The sequence below is a fragment of the Chelon labrosus genome, assembly GCF_963514085.1.
Source record: "Chelon labrosus genome assembly, chromosome: 17".
Classification (NCBI taxonomy): Eukaryota; Metazoa; Chordata; class Actinopteri; order Mugiliformes; family Mugilidae; genus Chelon; species Chelon labrosus.
In genome coordinates, this window is record NC_140350.1 from 11,988,012 (window position 1) to 12,011,306 (window position 23,295).

The 23,295-nt window shown below is 41.9% G+C and overlaps 1 protein-coding gene across 1 annotated transcript in view; it reads left to right on the forward strand.

Moving 5' to 3' along the window:
• The first annotated feature begins 313 nt into the window (after positions 1–313).
• Positions 314–23,295, forward strand: part of grik1a (glutamate receptor, ionotropic, kainate 1a) — a 211,024-nt gene continuing 188,042 nt past the window's right edge. Inside the window, exons 1-13 of the mRNA XM_084564465.1 lie at positions 314–424; positions 9,617–9,784; positions 10,940–11,197; positions 12,311–12,492; positions 13,247–13,300; positions 13,493–13,663; positions 13,940–14,083; positions 16,291–16,398; positions 16,673–16,717; positions 20,064–20,180; positions 20,541–20,744; positions 21,663–21,886; positions 22,461–22,579. Of these exons, the coding sequence (XP_084420591.1) occupies positions 343–424; positions 9,617–9,784; positions 10,940–11,197; positions 12,311–12,492; positions 13,247–13,300; positions 13,493–13,663; positions 13,940–14,083; positions 16,291–16,398; positions 16,673–16,717; positions 20,064–20,180; positions 20,541–20,744; positions 21,663–21,886; positions 22,461–22,579 (1,876 nt within the window). The 5' untranslated portion in view covers positions 314–342. The remainder of the gene's footprint in view (positions 425–9,616; positions 9,785–10,939; positions 11,198–12,310; positions 12,493–13,246; positions 13,301–13,492; positions 13,664–13,939; positions 14,084–16,290; positions 16,399–16,672; positions 16,718–20,063; positions 20,181–20,540; positions 20,745–21,662; positions 21,887–22,460; positions 22,580–23,295) is intronic.

Here is a 23,295-nt window from a genome sequence, read left to right on the forward strand (position 1 = left end):
CTCTCGCCTCTTGCGCCCTCGCTCTCTCTATATTCTACCGCCTTGGATGCGCACAGCCTAGTGGGTGTGTTTACTCTTGTTGATGGTTTTTCCGCTTCCACTTTTAGGGGACGTGACACAGATTTATTTCGTGAATTAAAGTTGCATCCGTGGGACTTACGGCCATCAATTTCCGTTTCTCTTTCGTGACGGAGTGATGCAGAGTGGGGTTGGATCGATCCACGTCGCGAGTAAAACTTGGGTTGCGCGCAGCCATGGCACGCCAGTCGAGTTCGCGCTTGGATAGAGGCGATTTCTTCGTGTCATGGTCTCTATGTTCGCGGTGAGTTCGCCCGGAGCGCTATGGAGGACAGAAAGAGACTTTTCTGCTACGTTCTCTTCGCGGCGGAGCTCTGCCTGAGCTCAGCACAAGTCCTCAGAATCGGTAAGCGCAACAGCTGTTTACGCACGGTGTTGTTCGAGTGTCTGAGTTGGTTTGTCGAAACTAAGAGAGAGATCGCACAGAGATCTTGGTGTGTAACGGAAATCAGAGCTGTCTCTTGATATTACAGTTTTATGAATGTAAGTTTTTACAATTTCATCCTTGCCCCTTGTTCCAGTTCAGTGACATTTTACGCATTTTACGCATTTGTATCCTGTCAAAGAGATAATGGAATTGAAATGGACTTGGAGAGGTTCTGTGAGTGCACAGGAAAATATTATCTGCAACACAAAATATACTCAGGCTTCTTCACTCATTTATTAAGTGTAAAATAAATTTGCCCTTTTATGAGTCACACATTCAATGTTGGGTTTTCTATGCAGAAAGCAGTCTGAAATTAATGATCCAAGCTGATTATTTAAACTCTCACCTCTGTTAACTCATTCAATTTATTATGAAGTTTCCATAATAAATCCCACAATTCTGACCAAAACCTATGAAGTTTCAGTTCATAGGACGATTTGAAGCTGCATGTGCTACACATAAACATCTAATAGATTATTGATTCCTCCCTGTATGCTCCTCTGGCTACGGCACACTCCTGTTGGGGGCATTTTCATTCAAAATATGTCACCCAATCATCCTCAGTCCTGTTGTTATCGCCCTAGCGGAGGTAAGAGGAGTCAGAGAGCTGCACCTAGATTTGATTAGACAGGAGGAGGCTGGTGAGCGCTGGGGGCTGGGTTCATTATCCGAGCGACTCACTTTCAGGCTTTGAATCAGGCAGAAGTCGAACAGTAATATGTGGATCTAATTGGCTAAATAAAAGAGAATTGGTGTCACTGCCACCTGTTCTTAACTTGGGAAGGTAAGCTTTAGAGCTTTAGGCTGCAGGAGGTGCACAGACCGTTCCAGCCCTGGAATGGATCGGCAGCAATTAATACATCTGATGTTTATGCAGTGTTTGATAGATGAACCAAGTTGCCAGTTTATTATGTAGACAAATACAGTCTGATACAAATCCTGCAATTAATCCTGGCTTCAACCTTTGTTTAAAGAGAGCTGTTAAATTATATTTCACTGCACTGACACATACACTATATTACCAAAAGTATTCGCTCACCTGCCTTTACTCATTCTATGAACTGAAGTGCCATCCCATTCCTAACTCATAGAATTCAATATGATGTCGGTCCACCTTTTGCAGCTATTACAGCTTCAACTCTTCTGGGAAGACTGTCCACAAGGTTGAGGAGAGTGTTTATAGGAATTTTTGACCATTCTTCCAAAAGCGCATTGGTGAGGTCACACACTGATGTTGGTCGAGAAGGCCTGGCTCTCAGTCTCCGCTCTAATTCATCCCAAAGGTGTTCTATCGGGTTCAGGTCAGGACTCTGTGCAGGCCAGTCAAGTTCATCCACACCAGACTCTGTCATCCACGTCTTTATGGACCTTGCTTTGTGCACTGGTGCACAGTCATGTTGGAAGAGGAAGGGGCCCGCTCCAAACTGTTCCCACAAGGTTGGGAGCATGGAATTGTCCAAAATGTTTTGGTATCCTGAAGCATTCAATGTTCCTTTCACTGGAACTAAGGGGCCAAGCCCAGCTCCTGAAAAACAACCCCATACCATAATTCCTCCTCCACCAAATTTCACAGTTGGCACAATGCAATCTGAAATGTACCGTTCTCCTGGCAACCTCCAAACCCAGACTCGTCCATCAGATTGCCAGATGGAAAAGCGTGATTCATCACTCCAGAGAACGCGTCTCCACTGCTCTAGAGGCCAGTGGCGGCGTGCTTTACACCATTGCATCCGACGCCTTGCATTGCACTTGGTGATGTGTGGCTTGGCTGCAGCTGCTCGGCCATGGAAACCCATTCCATGAAGCTCTCTGCGTACTGTACTTGGGCTAATCTGAAGGTCACATGAAGTTTGTAGCTCCGTAGCAATTGACTGTGCAGAAAGTCGGCGACCTCTTTGCACTATGCGCTTCAGCATCCGCTGACCCCTCTCCGTCACTTTACGTGGCCTACCACTTCGTGGCTGAGTTGCTGTTTTTCCCAAACGCTTCCATTTTGTTATAATAGAGCTGACAGTTGACTGTGGAATATTTAGGAGCGAGGAAATTTCACGACTGGATTTGTTGCACAAGTGGCATCCTATGACAGTTCCACGCTGGAATTCACTGAGCTCCTGAGAGCGGCCCATTCTTTCACAAATGTCTTGTTTCACAGTCTGCATGCCTGAGTGCTTGAATTTATACACCTGGGGCCAGGCCAAGTGATTGGAACACCTGATTCTGATCATTTGAATGGGTGAGCGAATACTTTTGGTAATATAGTGTATTTCTATGAGTTCTAGCCCCCCCCCCCCCCATTTCAATGACTGATGCTAAGCTAAATAACAAAAACAGCTTTGTGTTTAAATCAGTAGTCTTCTATTAAAGCGCCATATCTACATCCTCCAAAATGGTCCTATATATGAATCACCACCTGTCTTATAAGGTTCAGCATAAATTGAACATTAAAACAGCTGTGCTGGAGGATTTATTCCAGAGCTGTTGTATTAGAAATCAGAGGTGTACTTAATGAACTACTCACTGAGGGTTTATTTTAAAAAGCACAAATGGAGACGCTCACTTTTAGTAGATTTCTTGCATTTCAAGGTTTTATCTTAAACACTTTCTTCCCATTTGACAATATACCTTACATTATGCCCCACTTGCCACACTACAGTTATTCTAATATATTGTTCAATTACAGTTCTTTGTAAATCAAAATTAATCCATAATGTTTACACATTTCATTGCCTAGTTACATATTCTTAAAACTACCCACAGGTAGCTTCATTGACTCCCTGTGTCTGCTCTGATATCTCCAGTTTTAACTGTGGATTTGATTAAACATTTTTCCATGTAGCATAGTGTTCATACATTCATCAAGCTGTTAGTACGACGATATTTGCTCTATGTCATAAGATTAGCTAACAAGTTTGATCAAGTGTGACCAATATGGCAAACCGTATTGGTTCTGTTGAAACTAATATATTCTACAGTTAACTACAATTCTGGCCTTTATGTGAATAGGTACACATTGAAATATTAACAATTGAAACATATTTGCAGCCATTTAGCCTATAAGCGTTTTATTCATATTTTTGTTTTTGTTAAGCTCTTCATATATGCTTTCCTGTGAGTTAGATCCCCTTTTGGCATGGATAGCGTTCGTTCAGTTCATGTGGTGAAGTCCAGCTGCACGCTGACGTTTTATGATCCAGAGTTTGGCTCTGGGTCACACATTAACATTCAGGACGATTCAAGACCAATATGTTCAGCTTTGGTGCTTCAGCTCGGGCCCCTTGAACAACACAAGTATGGAAATTCACAAGTCCAAAAGATTTACATACACAGACACTTATCAGTGTGTGCTCGGAGAGAGAGAGAGAGACCTTGCAGAAGTGCAAAGTTTGGCTCCAGGTGTTGCTTTTTGTTAAATTTATTTGCCCAAGTCAAGCTGGAGCTGTAACCTACATTCATAATAAGTGCACCTGCCTAAGCGTATTCATCAGTTTCTTTTTCTCTAACAAATTATATGAACTATTAGTGAATTAACAACTTTTCGGCCAAATTGCAAAGATTTTTCCCTCACTTTTGATGAATATATGTATATATATTTATATACACACACACAGATATACTGTGGAATTGGCTGCCTCAGTAGCGTGATTGCTCATCATGCCGGCAGAGACCCAAAACCTTTTGCTTGGAGAAAGAAGAGGGAGCTGAAGTCTGATATTGAATAACATAACCAGCTTTATTTATTTGTATGTATTGATCCTGTGGTCTCATGAGACCTTTTGTTGTGATCTGCAGATTGAGTTCAGGATGATGAGTGAAACAGAGGCAATTCTAAGCCCTTTCTTTGTTGATAGCATCATCTGTGTCTGTTCGATTTGTGAGCACAGACGTTGGAACTTGAAAATACTTGGCATGATTGCAACTGTAACGTACACTGCTTTCATGTTAGACAACCTGTTCTAAAAATGTCAACCCACAACTAATTATTATTATTATTATTATTTTATCTTTGCTATCAGTGGTAATGCAACAAAAAGCATCAGATTCTTTGATAACAATCTGTTTTAAATGTGCCAAAATGTTTCAGTGGATGCTGAATATCTTAACATCTCTGCTGAATTAGTAATGCTATCAATATCTGGACCAAATGCGAGATATGTTTCAATGTTTTCAGTTTTAAATTTATTCCTTTTGTGCATCCCAAATATGCAAGTGCACTCTTGATGTAGCACATGCTGCTTTTCAGGTACTCCATGTCCTTTTGCTGCCCTTGCAGTCATTTCCAGTTATTAGTGTCTGCCCCTGTTCAGTCTCTACATCCCTGATTGCATTTTTGCCTTGTTTGGCCATTTGTACAGCTCCCTTGATTCGCTGTTGAGAACAAATTGTTTCCTGTGTGTTTTCTCAGCCACAACAACGGGGTTCAGTGAAATGCCTGACACCTGAGACCCCTTTTTTCTCTCCCAGATGTATTTCCTCCTGCCTGTACCACATCACCTGTCCAAAGTGCATGGCAATCCTTTTTCACAGCAGGCAATGATGGCAGTAGTTTTTGTCACCTTGTACGAAAGGGAAGACTTGTCCGGCTCGGTGTTCTTTCAGGGCAGTTCCACATCTCAGTTGGCAGCTGGATGTGTAGCTGCTCTCCTCTGTAATGCAGCGCTAAATAAAAGATGACACTGCTATAGTATGCTTTTTGGGTGATGGCCATCTGAAGGTCAAACCAAGTTGTGCGTTTGAAAATATGCAAAATATGCTGGTATGATAAGTAGGAATTGAGAAACCTGCAAGCTGATGTACCCTTATCATAAATTAATTATTACATTTTGAATCAGTAATTTTTAAATGCATTTTTTATTTATTTATCTTTATCAATCTGAGACTGATACATAGTCAACACAGCATATTAAAGCTACAGCTCAGAATGTTTGTCTCCCCCTTCTGGCTGTGAAATAAATTACATGTATGCCAGTCTACAGTCTAGTGTGCCTTCTCTCGTGTCAGAGCTCTCCAATGAGTAAAAGCAACACCAAAGTCGGAAGTATCAACAACTTTTGTGCTTCGTCTGGACACATAGTTGTTGTTTTTTCTGGTCACTCTAAAAATGATCTCGGGCGCTTCCTAGGACGTCAGAGGTGGAGAATTCATTGAACCATTGTTACATCCATAACTCTACGTTTAACGCCATTCTCCCAGTTGCTGTAAGCTATTCCATGTGCACTGTTACATTTGCTCCCCTCTTCAGCGCTGGCAAACAACACCAGATCTAAAACTCTGGTATACTGCGAAATATAGAGAGATTCAATTAGTGCTGATTAGCTTAATTAGCACTGTGTTAACTTGGTTCGTTGGCAAGGCCTCGCATGTCACATCCTCGAATTATTAGCCTGGAAGCTAGACCAATTTCCCTGCCTACAAATTTTTTGTGGCAAAAAGTTGCTCTGTGGAACACCTTTGCTTGGAACTGATTAGGCAGCGGCAAAGATCTGCCAGGCCATTTAAATCGTTTGTCCAAACTTTATGCGGTAATAACTGAATGAATAAAATCAAGAAAGAGCAAATCTCGACTCTGTCTCTGGACTGTGGAGTGTTATTCTTCTTTTTGTATGACAGAGGATCATAAAGCACAAATCTCAGACAAACCTTAATTACCTCTGAGGAAAATAGATTTTATGTTTACTGTCATCCTCAATTTAGCCATAATGAGCTGTCCTGTGTTTTAAGCCACCTCTCGAGTGTGCTTGTATTTTATGCAGATAAAATCTACCTGCAAAACCCCAGGCACATGTTAATAAGCATTTATGGAGTCCTGCGCGCCCTCTGAAACTTTTCCCATTTTATATGCCAGATGGATGCGGTGAATTACTCCTCATTATTTGGGGGCTAAGTGAATGCTTTTAGTGTTCTGTGTTACATTAATTCATTTGCGAGGGAAAAAAAAAATGCCTGCATTTCGATGACTGCAGCAGTCAGCAGGGTTCAAGCTGTTCCGCAAGAAGGCTTGACAAATCACTAATGCAAAACATAATTATCTGTGATTAAATAGTGAACTCAAGATGGACGGTGTGAGATTCTCCGAGCACAGACACCAACATCTTTATCTCCAAGAGTAGAGATTGATCAGGCTTGCATGGCAGATTGGTGCAAAGCCTCTATTTGTTTGTCAACTTTTTTGTTTTCCTCTCAAAGGAGGGGGATAATGGTTCTGATGTTTTTTCTTCTGCGATGACTAATTGATTGCCAGGGAATTTACCAGGATTTATTTGGGACAAGTCGTGAGTGCTGCCGTGTGAGCTTGAATGTCGCGTGAATGCATGAACATCATTGTAGACAAAATCAATATTCTTCAAGTATGCATAGAATACCAAGTAAAGACCTACAGATAAGTCATTTTGTGTAATCTGAGGGACTGACATTTATCAGCCATTGATCATGAGCGTCGACGTGTATTTACATTGTGTCTGAGTTCTGATAACCTTGACACAGGACACAGAGCGTCTCAGGGTACGGTACTTGACCATTTGACTGTTTTCACAGCCCACTAAATCAGGATGCCTCAAATGACTGCCGGGATTTTTATCACTGCCTGTTTGTGGAAGTGAAAAATGGATTGTACTTCAAAGAACCTCTTTATACAAATCCTCAAACTATGGTGTCACTCTAAGGTGCATAAAACCAGCACAGACCCATTTCACTGGATTTTCCTACCCTTTGTGTTGCATTTCTGAAAAAAAAATGTGTCCACAGCACTGACTACTTAGAATCAGAAGATGGAATAGTAAAACACGACCTTTTCCCTTTAGACATACACCGATCAGCCACAACATTAAAACCACTAACAGGAGAAATAAATAACATTGACCATCTTGTGACAATACAATGTTCTGCTGGCATTCGTGTGGATGTTACTTAGACATGTACCACCCACCTAGACCAGACTAGGACTATTTACTATACTATACTATAGACTATTTACTCCACCCTCATACATTTTTCCTATCAGTCCTGGGATTCAAACTTGTCAACCACCAGTCCCAGGCCCGCATTTACAACCCTAACCGTGGTATTTTCCTCAACCTAACGAAGCAACAACCAAAAGCAACAGAAAACAGCACCGCAACACAAGTAAAAATGACATTTGAGTATAAAAACAAAACAAAAAATGTAATGGCCTCACATGCTCGGGAGTTAAACCCAAGTCTCAAGGGTGAAAAGACTTTGTGTGAGCTAAGCTACATCGCTGCAAGCCGCTTTTTACGGATTAAACGGACAATGCACTTCTTGATCATATGTTTTTTAGCAGATTCAGGTTAGGGTTAGGCTATTGTGGGGCTGTTTCAGCATCTCCAATAATTGTACTAAGCTACGCTAACAGCTGCTGACTTTGAGGTCACAACCACTATTCTGTACAGACATGAGGCTGATAGCAGTTTTCTGGATACATGTTTTTCCCTGGCTCTTCATTTAATAACTTAGTTTGATTTCCTTTTAAAAAAAAAAAAAAAAAAGTTTTACAGGAAAAAATAAATCACTGTCAACGTAATGTGCTGTTTTTCTGTTGATGCCGCATACGACATCAGCATTATTATCAGAAAATGTCCAACAACAGTCCTACATCTCAACCCTGGTGCCACATAATTGTTTGGATATGCAGAAGTCAGGACTGCAAAAGAAATCTGAAAGCACTCCCTGCATGCACAAACGTTACACAACGCCACACGGTGAGCTGCATTATGAGCCGTGAAAGCCTATTGATTGAAACTAAAGGAATGCTGATGCAGTGTGAATTATTTGCTTGTCACAGTGCAATTTATTTCACAACACGCAGACCTATTTCCTCGCACTTGAATGACACTATGCTTGTAGAAAAAACAAGTTATCATTCAAAAGTTAGAGAGAATTATAGGTTATGATACTAAAAGCCTTTGCCATCATTTGCTCCCTGCAAAGCATCAGAGTCTGGAGAAAGAGAGGAAACCTTAATAAACTTCATCTGGACACTCAGGAAACTGCCCTGACAAACTTCACGACTGACAATTAGTCCTCCAATTATTTTTTTCTCCTGCCCCTGTCCATTGACTTGTCCTACAAAAGCCTGTTTTGAACCTCAACAAAGAAAACTCTTAAAGCCTCTTTATTTCCTGCTCTTTCACACCGTGGGAGCAATTACGCTACATCCATTTCATCTGCCCTTTGAATCCAGACTTCACATCTTCCGCACCACCGATGACAGGATGTTGATGAGGGGTCTGAAGGCAATTTTCAGAAGTCAGTCTGCACAGCATTGTTTCTTCACTGACTGCTGACAGCTGGTCCATGCAGTTGAGAGTTGCACATGGCCCTGGGTCCCCGCACTGTAAAAGTGAGAGCAGCGGAGGAGCAACTACCTTCACCTCGGGAACGTCTTCCCTCTTTGAGAGGCGAAGTGTTTTGAATTTACTTAATGCCTGCGGGGAAATTAGGATTCTTCATCTTCAAGCAGTTAATATTCATTTGCATGCTTCTGCGAGAATTTCAAACTGGTCCGCAGCTCCTATAAATCTTGAGCTAAAGCAAGGAAACTACAAATATTATCTTTTATCAAAGGCACAGTGTAATGTATTTATGGATTTGTTAATGAAAGAGATTTGATTTGCATAATAATGACTATTAGAAAGGACCTTCATTTACACCAGGCTGCGAGGCACATGTGGTGTCATTTAGATTGCTGCAGATTATCCATCTGCTTCACAAATATACATGAACGCTGCTGTTCGTATAGATTCTGTTAATGAAATGAAATCTATGTTTTGTCTTGTGTAATGTGATCTGCACAATTTCAGTCATATAATATGGTAACATTTTCTTATTAGATGATGTTTATAAATGTCTTTTTTAACAATTTCTCTGATGACAGGGGTGTCAGGTTGCAAGCCAACAAAAAAAATCCCTCTGTTCTCTATGAGTTACTATTAATTGCTCTCTTATTAATAATAATGGCGTCTAGCAAATTTTTAACTTTAACTTTGTCCTGTTTGTCGGACCCCAGGAAGAATAGCTGCAGTTCTGCTGCAGCTAATGGGGATCCAAATAAACAATAAAACAATATTCTGTTTCTCTTCCATACTCCATGTTCAGGCGGTATTTTTGAGACGCGGGAGAGTGAGTTAGTGAGCATGGACGAGCTGGCTTTCAAGTTCGCTGTGAATAACATCAACCGCAACAAGACCCTGATGCCCAACATCACTCTCACCTACGACATTCAGAGGATCAACCTCTTTGATGGCTTTGAGGCTTCCAGGAGAGGTAGGAAAATGGCTTCGAGACCTGTTTTTACTGTAAGTGATGACGACAAAATCGCCTATAATTGATATGACCATGTCAGAAAGCGACCTGAAACCGTTGGCGAGTCCAGAATAGACCAAATGAGAACATACTGACACTCGAAGTATTTTACTTACCAGGGATTAATTGCTTGCTGCACTCCATGGTATTCAGGATCCCACAGTTATCCCATCCATTTTGCTGGGGCCTCATGTCTCCTTGCCTCTGTCCACTTTGGTCTCAGGGTCAGTTTTTCGGTTCGGCAGCTTTAAAAAAATGAGTTCTGGGTTCTTCACCCTGTTGGTAATGCATCCCACCACTCAGCGGCTTTGATGCATTTTTCACTCTAGCTAGCCAATAGAGCTGACAGGGAGACACCTTCACGCAATACAAAGTCAATGATAGTGATGATTATGTTATTACAGCATACAAAATCATCGATTTAACCGCCCCCCCCCTTCAGTGAGCATGCTTAATTTAGCATACAGTAGCCTCACTATAGACGGCTGTTATGTATTAGCATTCAGGTCACGGAGTTAACCACCGATCTTTGGTAAACTGGTGATGGTTGAAAAGCGCAGGATGTCATTTAAAGGACGAGAGTGTCAGACTGTAAGGTTGCAGATTGCGACCAGCAGAATACCAGTCCCCCACCCCTGCCTTTACAAGAGTGCCCCTGCCACTTCAATGTGAAAAATGCGGAAGGACCTCTAGGGTCACAGTTTGGTTTGTCTGTTCTCGGCTAATGTTGAAATGTGACCACGCATCATGGCGGACTCTGCAGGAAGAGCACCCACTCCATATTTAGATTTGAAGTGCTCATTCTAAACCAACAGAAACACTGCAGTTTGTCATTACATGCAATTATACACTCAATATAAAGCATAAGTATGAATATTTCTGCTATATCCTGCGAAATCTTATTGGATCTCTGAAACCATCTGTAGCTTCTAAATCAGTCTTTGTTTTTAATCTGAAAGAAAGATGCATATTGTCAGGAAATAGTCTCAGTTCCACCAAACCAAATTGTCCCTTTAAATTATTAAACTGCAAAGTGAAGCAGATTTGCAGCAAGCTGAGACACATTCTAAAAATCTACTATCCTAACCCATAATCACCGACCATCTTTCTCACCAGTGTGCGACCAGCTGGCTCTTGGGGTGGTGGCTGTGTTCGGCCCTTCTCACAGCTCCTCGGTTAGCGCCGTTCAGTCCATCTGTAACGCCCTGGAAGTCCCTCACATACAGACTCGCTGGAAACACCCGTCAGTGGACAACAAAGACACCTTCTTCATCAACCTGTTTCCTGAGTACACCGCCATCGCCAGGGCCATCCTGGACGTGGTCACGTTCTTCAAATGGAGGAAGCTGACGGTGGTCTACGAGGACAGCACGGGTATGTTGTTTTCTGACTCCCATAGAACCGAGAACAGAGTTAAACGCGGATGATTAGTCAACTTTTGAAAAACGCTGAAATATACAAAATATGCACAAGCATACAAGTGGTGTAAAATTATAGCGGGATAGTTTTGGATTATATGAATCTGACAAAATGATTTTGACCAAATACACCAATCAGCCACAACATTTAAATCAGGAGAAGTAAATAATAATGACCATCTTGTGACAATCCAATGTTCTGCTGGGATACTTTTGTCCCTGGCATTCATGTGGATGTTACTTAGACGTGTAACATCCACCTAGACCATGGACCATGTCCATTCTCTGATGAGTCACAGCTGTTTTGGAGGCACAAGGGAGACCTACACAATATTATGATATCATATAATGGTGTATAACCCACCTGCATGTGGATTTGAATGTTTTCTACCTGGAAATATACAGCAGTATTGACTGAAAACACTTTAGATTATTATTATTATTATTTTTTTTTTTCACACTGCAATTCTGGATATCACCCTTAAAAATGCATGACATTTAAAAGTCAAGAACAGAGACTGAGAAGAGGTCAAAAGGGCTGGCTTGTGTGTTTTCTGGACCTTGCGATATATTCATACTGTATGTCATGCCTATAATTACGAAACACAATTCTAGCTGCCTCAGTCACTTCCTTCATGCCATCCAGTGAACCCAATCTGTGACAGGGCACCGGGGCCTCATATCAAACAGGTGCCAATATCCTGTTCACACTGCACGGACCCAAACCACACACAAACCACAACACCGATGGCTTCACATCCGGTGGTTTCCCCATACTGAGTCCCTGCCCGACGGTCCAGACAATGTGACATTCTTGCTGTTAAATGTCACACTTTATAGATATTAACCCGTTATTTTTTAACCAGAAATGTAACATAGACACAGCTGCATAATGGCAGACTGTTGTGCACACACATACAGTAAGTATATAGGATACAGGAAAGTGTAGGGTGTGTACAGCCAATACACTTGCAGCTTTCCCATTGTGTGGAAAACAAATACCTAAGAGGGGATAAATGAAAAGGTGTAATTTTCTTATTTACTTTTTTATATTTTACTCTTTTTTTAGGTCTGATGCGAATGCAAGAGTTGATCAAAGCTCCAGCAAAGTTCAACCTGAAGATCAAGATTCGCCAGCTCACCCCGGGTTATCAAGACGCCCGGCCGCTGCTCAAGGAGCTGAAAAAAGACAAGGAGTTTTTTATTATCTTCGACTGCTCCTACCGCATGGCTGGAGAGCTCCTTAAGCAGGTCTGTAGAGAGGCTTATCCACGTTTCTTTTCAACTGACTTTTCTTCTATTCAACACATTTATGTGTCCTTTGAGGGCAACACATCTGATGAGACTTCAAAGACAATGTCTTTTTGCGTCCTCGAATATCATATGAAACCTATTTACTGAGTTTGCTGAGGCTTCTCTTGTGTTTTGAATTATACAATAGCAATTAAAGGATATATAATAAAGATAGTTGTTGAGTCTTCAGGACGACAAAACACTTCCCCTTGTTATTGTCAGAATTTTAAATGGCCCGTGACTTAATGTCCATCACATGTATGTTTTAATACAAAGCTCATTTAAAGCAAATGGCGATGTAGCTGATGATTTCTGAAATTGAAAGTCTTGCAACATTAAAAAACAAACATAATTTTCTGTTCTCCTGGAACTTTCCCAGTATTTGTTCGCGTTGTTTTCGTCTTCATTGCCTCATTCATTCACAGGCTGTGTGTGAAACTTGCAAAAAAAGGAGAAAACTTTTTCAACCACCCAACAGTGGTTAAAGAAAGAGCAATACATAATGAACTGAGCACTGGAATAACAGTTTTTGTTCTTATTTTTCTAAAATGACACCCTCATTTTTGAATACGCTAAGATAAAATATGACACATTTTATGCATAACGCATCTGGAGAGATGACAGTAGCTGTATGGATGGATAACTCCTCATGTTTCAGATAAGCAGTGTGACATTTTCTGATATTAAAATATTTTGTCTTTTGACGTTGCAGCTTTCATCGATGGGAATGATGACAGAGTACTACCATTTTTTCTTCACGACTTTGGTGAGTCAGAAGAATGCACAGCTACACTTGTTTTATTGGAGATGCTAGACAAAGTTAATCTGAGTTTTCTGAGACAGCCTTGGACTGTAAATTTTCAGGAAAATGTTAAAAGACTGGCTGATAAAATGACACCCTAAACACATCCTAACTTCCGTCCTGCTCCTCATCTATGTCTGCTCCCTCCTGTTGCAGGACCTGTTCGCTCTGGATTTGGAGCCGTATCGCTACAGCGGGGTCAACATGACGGGTTTCAGGCTGCTGAACATTGACGACCCGTGGGTAGCCTCTACGATGGACAAGTGGGCCATGGAAAGACTTCAGGGTCCCAAACAAGAGAGCGGCTTGATGGATGGAGTCATGACTGTAAGCCGCAGACACCTGCTCTCCTGAAAGCCAGTGATGCACATTTGTATGCTGCATTCATGTAACTCTAAACCATCTGCTGACCTGTAAAACTTCGAAGGAGCTGTATTTCAGAATAGTAAAAAAATGTAGTTTCATCTTATCACATTTCCATCCGCAAGACATGCTCCCTTGGTTTCTGTATTTCAGCTGTTTACAATCAATGTTTATTTGTGCATTGCTTTTGAGTTTAATGTTTGGAAAAAAAAAAAACGTCTCTTGCTCCCTCCTCTGCAGACAGACGCAGCCTTGCTGTACGACGCAGTGTTCATGGTTGCCGTTGCGTCCCAGCGGGCCACGCAGATGACCGTCAGCTCCCTGCAGTGTCACCGCCACAAACCCTGGCGCTTCGGACCGCGCTTCATGAACATTTTCAAAGAGGTCAGTGTCGTGTAAGGTCTCCACTTGCGCAGAACTAAAAACCCTGGAATATCACCAGCGTGACTTGAGAAAATCCTGTTGCCTTCAGCTTGACCAGCATGCATTTTTGATGATGAGCTTTGGTGTGTTTTGGAAGTGCTTAATGAGATCCTTCAAAGTTGGCTCTATCGCAAACCCAACATGAACCAAAAGTGGATGTGTGATCATGTGATATAATATTTCATAGGTCCCTTCTGACAGGCCACGCTTTGCCTGTGAAACCACACAACATGAAAATACACGGTATTTATGTACTTATAAGTTGAAAGCATGCGGCCCTGCCTGGCTGTCAGACTGGATGCCTACAGACAGAAATGAGGCCTTTGATGCATGAGTGTTTTGATCTCTTAAGTCTTAAATCCACCAGAGGACGGTTGCCTGCCATGGAGAGGGAACATTATCACTCACATTTTCCTCTTCATGCCTCCCTCCGCCCTCCTTCCTCCTCGTTTTCTTTGCATCTAAGTGTCTCTCGTCTCTTTCAGCGGTCCGTTTTGTTTGCCGCTGTCCGTCCTTTGAAGCATCCGTCCTCCTGCGCTATTCATCACTCGATAATAGCCTCTTTGATAGCAAGAACCAGTCATTTTTATTGCACAACACTCAATTAAAAACCATTTCGGACAAGAGAGTGCAGAATGTGAGGACACATCCTTCCTTTCAGCAGCTGAAATTAAATCCTGGGCAGTATAACCTGCACGTTCTCTCTCTCTCTCCTCTGTCTGCACTGGAATACAATGGCGAGTGTGTTTCTCTGGACAAAACCGACTGATTTTTATTTTGCTTGGGCGGAGACACCTTTGTATTCAGTATGTGTCATTTTCTTACGGAAGACAATAGGATCAGATCATAGACTTTAAATATTGACATCTTGAAGTGAACATTTATAAGAATGTAGAAAGGGTTTATTTCTCAAATGTGTGTTAGATGTACGTTCCTCATCCAAGTTAAGAATGACTTCACAACAACAACTATGCAGGAGGAAGATGAAGTTTGACAGTTCTTGTGCTGCAGTATGACCGTATTTTGACTTCAAATATAGCGTTTAAAAAAAAAATGCTTATTTTTTGGGTGAGGGAAACATTTAGTCAAGTCAAAATGGAGGTCTGTGACCACTATCAGCAACGATATATTTGGAAATAAATGAGCTACACTTGCCGTGCATACAGTTTGGATGGGAAAAAGAACTGTGCAATCATACTGCAGCACAAAAACAGACAGATTCTAGCTTCCTCCTGCATAGTTTTTGTTGTGAAATCACTTCTACCTTGAATAAGGAATGCACATTCTAATGTACATTCGAGAAAACCCTTTCTAGCATTATTAGAAATGTTTCTTGGGGTTGTGTGGAAAATTCTAGTTGTAAAACGCGAGAAGAGGGTGACTGAGACGGAGAACGATCCAATGCTGACCTCAAACTCAACTGCGCACTTCTCGAGGAAACACAAGCTGTAGCTTTAGAGCGACTCCCGCAATTTCCTTTTCCCGACGAATGTGTGCCCACGAGACATCCGGAAGTATCCCAGAACTTGATTTCACACGGTGCAATTAAAAGTTCATGAAATAAAAATGAACGGCATTAACATTTAAAGGCTCGTTTTATTTTTTGTTGGTGCATGTTTGCTGCAGCGGTGGTAGTTTCTTCTTTTCACTTCAAAGGATTTGCCTCGCAAAACTGCACTTACTTGTATATGTAGCGTCCACGACAGTATTTATTCAAACGTGTGTGAGGTATCATTCAAAAATAGAAAGTATGTGCAGAAAGTAAGGACATAAAAATTGTTATTACATCATTTGAATTAAGTCATTTCGTGCAGGAAAGTAATAATAATTTTACTTCTACTGTTACCATTTTGCATTTGCATTATACCAACTCAAATTAATATCCCTACCGTAAAGACAATATGAACATTATCCTCCATGCATATTGAGATTGTACCACAGAACAAACTGTAGAAAATCTTCCAGTATCCACCTGATGTCCTCTGTCAACAAAAGCCTCTTCTCGCTCCCTAGACCCCTTCACTGCTGCTCGCTCTGGGGATTTTGTTCCACAACTTCAATAAGGCTCTGCACGCACACGCGCACACACACACACACACACACACTAGAGGAACTCGGACGGTCTCTCACATCTCCTTCCTTCTCTGCATCTCCCCCTTTTTTTGTAGGCACAGTGGGATGGACTGACGGGACACATTGTTCTTAATAAGACAGATGGCCTGAGGAGAGACTTTGATTTGGACATCATCAGCCTCAAAGAGGACGGCACTGCCAGGGTGAGCACAGAGGCCTGGAACAGCCAATTACACCACACTCATGCTGCTTCCACGCTGGCTGATTCATTCCATCAAGGTGTGTGTGTGTTTGCGTGTGTGAAGGACAGAGCGAGCGAGACTGCGGGAAGTGCTGCAGAGATTCAGTTTTGTATAATCCATCCACACATTTATTATTTAGTTTAGATTTGTCCAGTCATGAATAAGTATAACGCTGCAAAGACTGATTATTTCTTTCCGCACTGTGTGTGCTTTGTGTTGCCCTCCTCATAACAAGGGCATTGTGGACGGTGGAAGTCGCCTCACGAAAAGGTGGATCAAGGTTTGTGCCAGTGCCCCGTTTGGTGAAAGCCGCTGTTGTTTGCCACCTCCTCCCCTTATTCTCACTCAACATGCTGCACACCTTTCCTGCTCCTTGCCTTGTCAACCCTGTTTCTCTTCACTGGTTTTGTGTACAGCAGTGCCACGTGTTTGACATTTCAGTTTTCAGCCTGTTTGGGTTCAGGCGTCGCTCCGGCCACGACGAAGGTTTTCCAGCGGCTGCAAAAGGAAAATTATTAAATTCCTTTATTAAAACCGATATAGTTATAGCTCCATTAGAGGCGAAAAGTGAGTCCTACAATTTCACTATCATGGCATTCAGTTCTCACAGCTGGTGCTGGCAAGTACCAAGAAAGAAAGAAGCAAATATATCCTGCTAGATCCTATACTTTTTCATCGGCTTGTCAGTTCGCTACTTAATGTGCCTTCGCTATTGGACTGCCTTTTTAATTTCATGGAACTCATGCAGGCTAGTGGGATTTAATTGCAGTCAAAGGGGATCCAGTTAGCAGAGGGGAAGACAGCTTAAGTCTCGCTTGAAGACTTGCTACATGAGAATTTCCTTCGCTGGTCTTTGCAGATTTGGGCCAGTGCACAATTTAAACCTCCCTCCAGTGCGTTTGTTAGAGATGTGAATGAAATCAGCTTCTTGATATCCAATTTTAGGTGCAAATTTACACAGCTGATAGCTTTGCTCTTCTACGTTTTCTACAGATATTCTAAATAGAAAAGCTGTCTTTACTTTATGCCTTCGCCTATCACCTTGAAAGCGACGATTAGACGAGGGAAAGAACAAATGGTGAATTAATTCATCCTCTTAAATGTAGTTTATTGTCAGAGGCTGGCTATGTTCTTCCTTCCCGTCTGCCTCAGCTGTCAGACAGACAGGTATGTAGGCAGGCAGCAGCTGTCAAGGTGCAGAAGCAGTGATTTATGCTGTAATTTTAATTCCTTTCAGTACTTTCAGCCCTCAAAAAGCCTCCCCTCAGAGGAAATACCACTATATGGAAAGCACATCACATAAAGCGGGCCGACTTTATGGTCATGAAAAATGAATTATCAGTCCGTTGCAGTCCTGTTAGTTCTTGAGCACTGAAGTGTTATATGCTCTCTGAGGAGGAGGATGAGACTAAACAAAGTGAAAGTCTCCCGAGAAATAAAAATATTTTCTCTTAAAGTTGTTGACTTCTCTGGAAAGAATGTATTTTTTATTTTATTTTTTTTTAACCCCCCTCAGCTTTCTCTGCCCGGCTTAGTACGTCTCCACTCTGCGGTAACGGTTTTCCAGAGTGATTTGGTTCTGGATGAGGATGAGCTTTAGGATTCAGAGATAACATTTTACTCGCAGCACATGAGAGAGAATTCCTGTCAGTTTTTATTGCACACTTTGTTGTTGGGAGCTGCTCTGGTATGCAAGATAAATTTGCAAAGCTATACACAGTAAACCCCTGACTTAGGGTTTTAAAAGATGATGACTGTATGCAGCACGCTTGTCCTATGGGCTGTATTTTAGCATTAATTTCATTGGCTTGGTCAGATTGCCTTCTTACCTTAACTCCAGACTGAACTATTTCCAAAAATACCCCTGTCCGACAACGTCTAACACAAGCTATATTATGTGAAATCACATCTGAGACCAATACACCCTCCAAAAATATTGTTCTCACTCCGTCCATTCGTCTTTGAGATTGAGGACAATGCAATTAATTAAACCCAACCCAATTCACAGTGCTCTTCATCTGCAGTGTCCAGAGATAAGACAGATTTATGGACTCCTGCGCAAAGTGGACCCTTACAGAAGTGCCACGGCGGAGATATAGAGTGCTTCTAGCGAGGTCAGAAGTGAGCACATATTCCATCTGTCTGGCTGAGTTAACAGGCTAAGATAGAACGTAATGAAGAGAGAAAGGCATGTTATCTTTTGGAATAGGTAATCCCACACAGCCCCTTTCTGAAAAGGCAAATTATGAAAAATAAGACCGTGTCTTCTGTGCGACTCAGTTAAATAAGGGGTACTGATGCGTTCACTGCTACTCGTCCTCCTGTGCATGAACAGGCCATTGTTTCTGAACAAAAATACCAAAATGCTTTCCTTTTTTTGGTGAACAAAAGGAATCGCCAGAGGAGGAAGGCTTTTTCTCCGTCACTTGTTTCGGTTCTATTATGAAGCGAGATAATTTAATACCCTTAACTTTATTGCATCACTATCACGAGCTCCCTTGACCTTTGCTTGGCTTTTGAACAGTGACTGGATTTGAGAGGGTCAAAATCCAGCTGCCAGACGCCTGTTCTAATCTGATAACTGTCTGGATTATACCGCCTGGCCCGATGAGCCAGACACTCTCCGTCACAGTTACATGCTGTCCTCTGTCGTCCTGACTCTCCCTGCTTCATTCATGCTGTCCCCTCTGCTGATTTTCTCCTTTCAGCAAGTAGAGCAGTAACTAGTGATTATTTTCATTCATGGTTAATCTACTGGTTGTTAAAATCTGATTTATTATTTAGAAAATGTCAGAAAATGTCAGAAATGTTGCTTGACCTACAGATTAAAACCTAACAAATTTATTATCTCTTAAGCAGCAAATTATATATAAAATGATATATATATATATTAGCTTTCAGCTCTATATTACTGTGACTATGCTAAAAAAGTAAGTTATTAAAAAAAGCTGTTCCAGTCCAAAGTAATAACTTATCCTGAAGAAATTCTTCATACTTGTTGTGAGAAACAGCTTTGATTGAAGGCTGCACACTATGTTCAGCACCTGCACAATGACAGGAAAAAGATTGGTTTACTCCAGAACAGAACAACTGTAAGCTTTTATTTGACTCGTACAGCCTGTTTGGAGCCGACTGCTTCTTCAGTTTCATCTTCGCTGTACATTACGTGAAGTTTTCAGCACTTTGCCCAGAATCATCAGAGCGAAGCTGCAGAAATGCTGTAGAGAAGCGAATGGAGCGGAAGGTCGGAAAAGGAGCCGAGAGTGTCGGGTCTTTTAACCTTTACACTTCTTTTTTTTTTATTTTTTTTCTGTTCGCCGAATCAGAAAATATGATTAATATGCTGTGTGCTGGAGCAGGTTGTAGTTTCCTGTTAAGACTCGGAGACCAATTAACCTTTTTTTTAAAAAAAAGAAAGAGAAAATACATAATGAGCCGATTTCCCTCTCACAGCACAGATGGTAATTGTGACTCATAATACAAACACAGCCTCATTCACTGAATTTAATCAGATGCTCATAATAACTACAAAAGCAGATGTTAAATGTAGCATCCTGTGTTTATTTATTTATTTATTTTTGAGCAATTGTGCTTCAGTAAATCAGAATCTCTGTTTGCCTTTCCAGATTGCTGTGTGGAACTCGTACCGGGGGATGAACCTGACGGAGAAGTCCAACCGAGACAAGAATAACAATGTGACAGACTCTCTGGCTAACAGGACTCTTATTGTCACCACAATACTGGTGAGGAGGAAGGTTAAACGGAGGACAGCGTAGGGAAAAGGAGGGGAGAGCATATGAGATGTGGAGAGTGCAGATATGAGGGACAATAGAGGAGAGTACAATGAGAAGGGAGAAGGAAACAAGGAGAAGGAGAGGTTGCTGAGCTGGGTTTCATTGCTTTGTCCGGTTATCACATCAAACCTCAAACTGAGAAGAGGCAGCAGAGAACAAAGTAGATTCTCATTCGACACATACCAGTTCAAGGAGACTGACTGTTTATGTCATTCCTGATCAGAGTGAAACTATAAATACAGCTTCTGTTCACATAAGAAAACATATGAAGACATCTCAGGATGTTTTTTTTTCTTTCTGTCTGTATAGGAAAATCCATACGTGATGGTAAAAAAGTCAGACAAGGAGCTGGTTGGGAATGATCGCTTCGAGGGCTACTGCTTGGACCTTTTAAAAGAGCTCTCCAACATCTTGGGTTTTACGTATGAGGTCAAGCTGGTGGGTGATGGGAAGTACGGAGCCCAGAACGACAAGGGAGAGTGGAACGGGATGGTCCGGGAGTTAATCGACCACGTGAGTGAACAGTTACAAGGGTGGTGCCGTTAAAAAGAGCAACATCTACATCTACACATGTAAATTTACTGAGCTTTTGATTGAGGTTGATGTGAATTTGATCTGATGAGCTCACGTGAAGGCGGCACAGTGGCGAGGTGGTTAGCACTGATGCCTCACAGCGAGAAGGTCCTGGGTTCTAATCCATGAACTTTCTGTGTGGAGTTTGCATGTTCTCCCTGTGTCTGCGTGGGTTCTCTCCGGGTACTCCGGCTTCCTCCCACCGCCCAAAGACATGCTTGTTACGTTAATTGGTGTCTAAATTGGCCGTAGGTGTGCATGTGAGTGTGAATGGTTGTCTGTCTTTCTGTGTTAGCCCTGCGATAGACTGGCGACCTGTCCAGGGTGTACCCCGCCTCTCGCCTGATGACAGCTGGGATAGGCTCCAGCAGACCCCACGACCCTTAACAGGAAGAAGCGGTTACAGAATGAATGAATGAATGAATGAGCTCACGTGAAACAAAAGCTACGCATCAGATAACGTGCATGGGGTACAGGGACCTGATCTAGAAGTGGACAAAATCGCTGTTTAACGGTATAAGAGACATAATTTCTATCAAATAAGACCAAAACCAGAAATACTGTGCTCATTATTTGACAGTAAGCAAACACCCTAATTCTACACCTAAATTGGATGAAGATGCAGGATTAGTAGTTGCAGTTGCATCCTCTGGCTTTTTAAACCAGGCTTCTAATAAATAAGAGGTTTGTCATAGTTAATGTATGAGTTGTCAATAAATTCTTTCATAGAGTTTTCTATGGTTTGTTTAATGTAGCCTGTTATAGATTTTACCAAAGGTCCTAGAGGCGGATGTTTACTGAAGTACTTGAACAATACCTATTTTACCTGCAGTATCTTAACATGTTGGACTTTTCCAGGTTGCAGATCTTGCTGTGGCTCCCTTGACCATCACCTACGTCAGAGAGAAAGTCATCGACTTCTCCAAGCCCTTCATGACCTTGGGCATCAGCATTCTGTACCGGAAACCTAACGGCACCAATCCGGGCGTGTTCTCCTTTCTTAATCCCCTGTCTCCGGACATCTGGATGTACGTGCTGCTAGCCTGCACGGGAGTCAGCTGTGTTCTGTTTGTGATTGCCAGGTAAGAGGGTGGACTGATGTCGCTATCCCATCCTGCATCATGTTATGATGTTTGACTGCTTACTGTCCACAGTCCTCGTCAGCTTTGCCAACGCAAGAGCTGCATGTGCAGCCTAGAACAATGCACAGAGGTGTCCAGTGCCTGGTGTATCAAATGCACATGACAGTCATAAGTTGGCATGACTGTACTTAAGCCAATTCTTGCATTAACATTTGCATAACTGGGCTAAAATAACAAAAACAAAATAAAAATGCTTTTAGTTGGCAGCCGACAGTTTGGATTTCATTGTGGTTGTTAAGTAGGTGGGTGTAATTGTCAACTCCCTACCTTTCTCTCAGATAGAGTGTGAAACTGTTTCCAGCGGCTTTCGCTCAGCAACCCCTAAGTGAGAATCAAAATGTGAGAATCAAGATGAAAAGCGCACAAAAGCAATTCAGGCTTCCAGCAGGTTGCACTGGAGTGGAACTGGAATAATGGGCGAATGTGAAATGATATTTGTCTATACCTCACGATTAGCTACAGTGCATTCCTTCCTGTATAGTTGAATTGCCTTCTTTCTTTTATCGTCTTGCAGGTTCACTCCGTACGAATGGTACAACCCACATCCATGCAACCCTTCCTCGACTCTTATACAGAACAATTTCACTTTACTCAACAGTTTCTGGTTTGGCGTCGGAGCTCTCATGCGGCAAGGTATTTAATGGACTCTTAAGGTGACTGATTTATGTAATTACTACTTCTGTACATAAGTGCTATGTGGAGATAGGGGCAACTTTCGTTATTACAGGTTATGAGTAAGCTTTTAAACACAATGTTAGATGCAATTTGGAAACAAGAGGTCAGGAAAACAATGCTTTCCTTTGTTAAAGTGGGATGCTGTTGCCCTTGACCTGACTTCCTCTTTTGTTTCAGTTATAACTACTATGGCCTCTGGAAGAGATAGTCAGTTTGATATAGACATACACTGATCAACCACAACATTTAAACCACCTTCCTAATATTGTGTAGGTCTCCCTTGTGCATCCAAAACAGTTGTGACCCATCAGAGAATAGACATGGTCCTTCTGAGGGTGTCCTGTGGTGTCTGGCAACAGGATGTTGTTAGTGGGGCCCTTTGGGTCCTATGGGTTGAAGGGAGGGGCCTCTGTGGATCATCCCACAGATACTTGATCAGTTTGGGATCTAGTGAATTTGGTGGCCAGGTCAACACCTTGTGCTGTTCTTCATGTTTTTTTGAGTTGTTCCTAAACCGTTTTTGTGTGTGTGTCTGTGTCAGGTTGCATCCTGCTGGGGATGGCTGCTGCCATTAATGAGTGTCATTGCTATGGGGTGGGGGTGTCTGGTTTGGTCTAGGTGGGTGCTACATGTCTAAGTAACATCCACACAAAAGCGAAGTCCAAAAGTTTCTC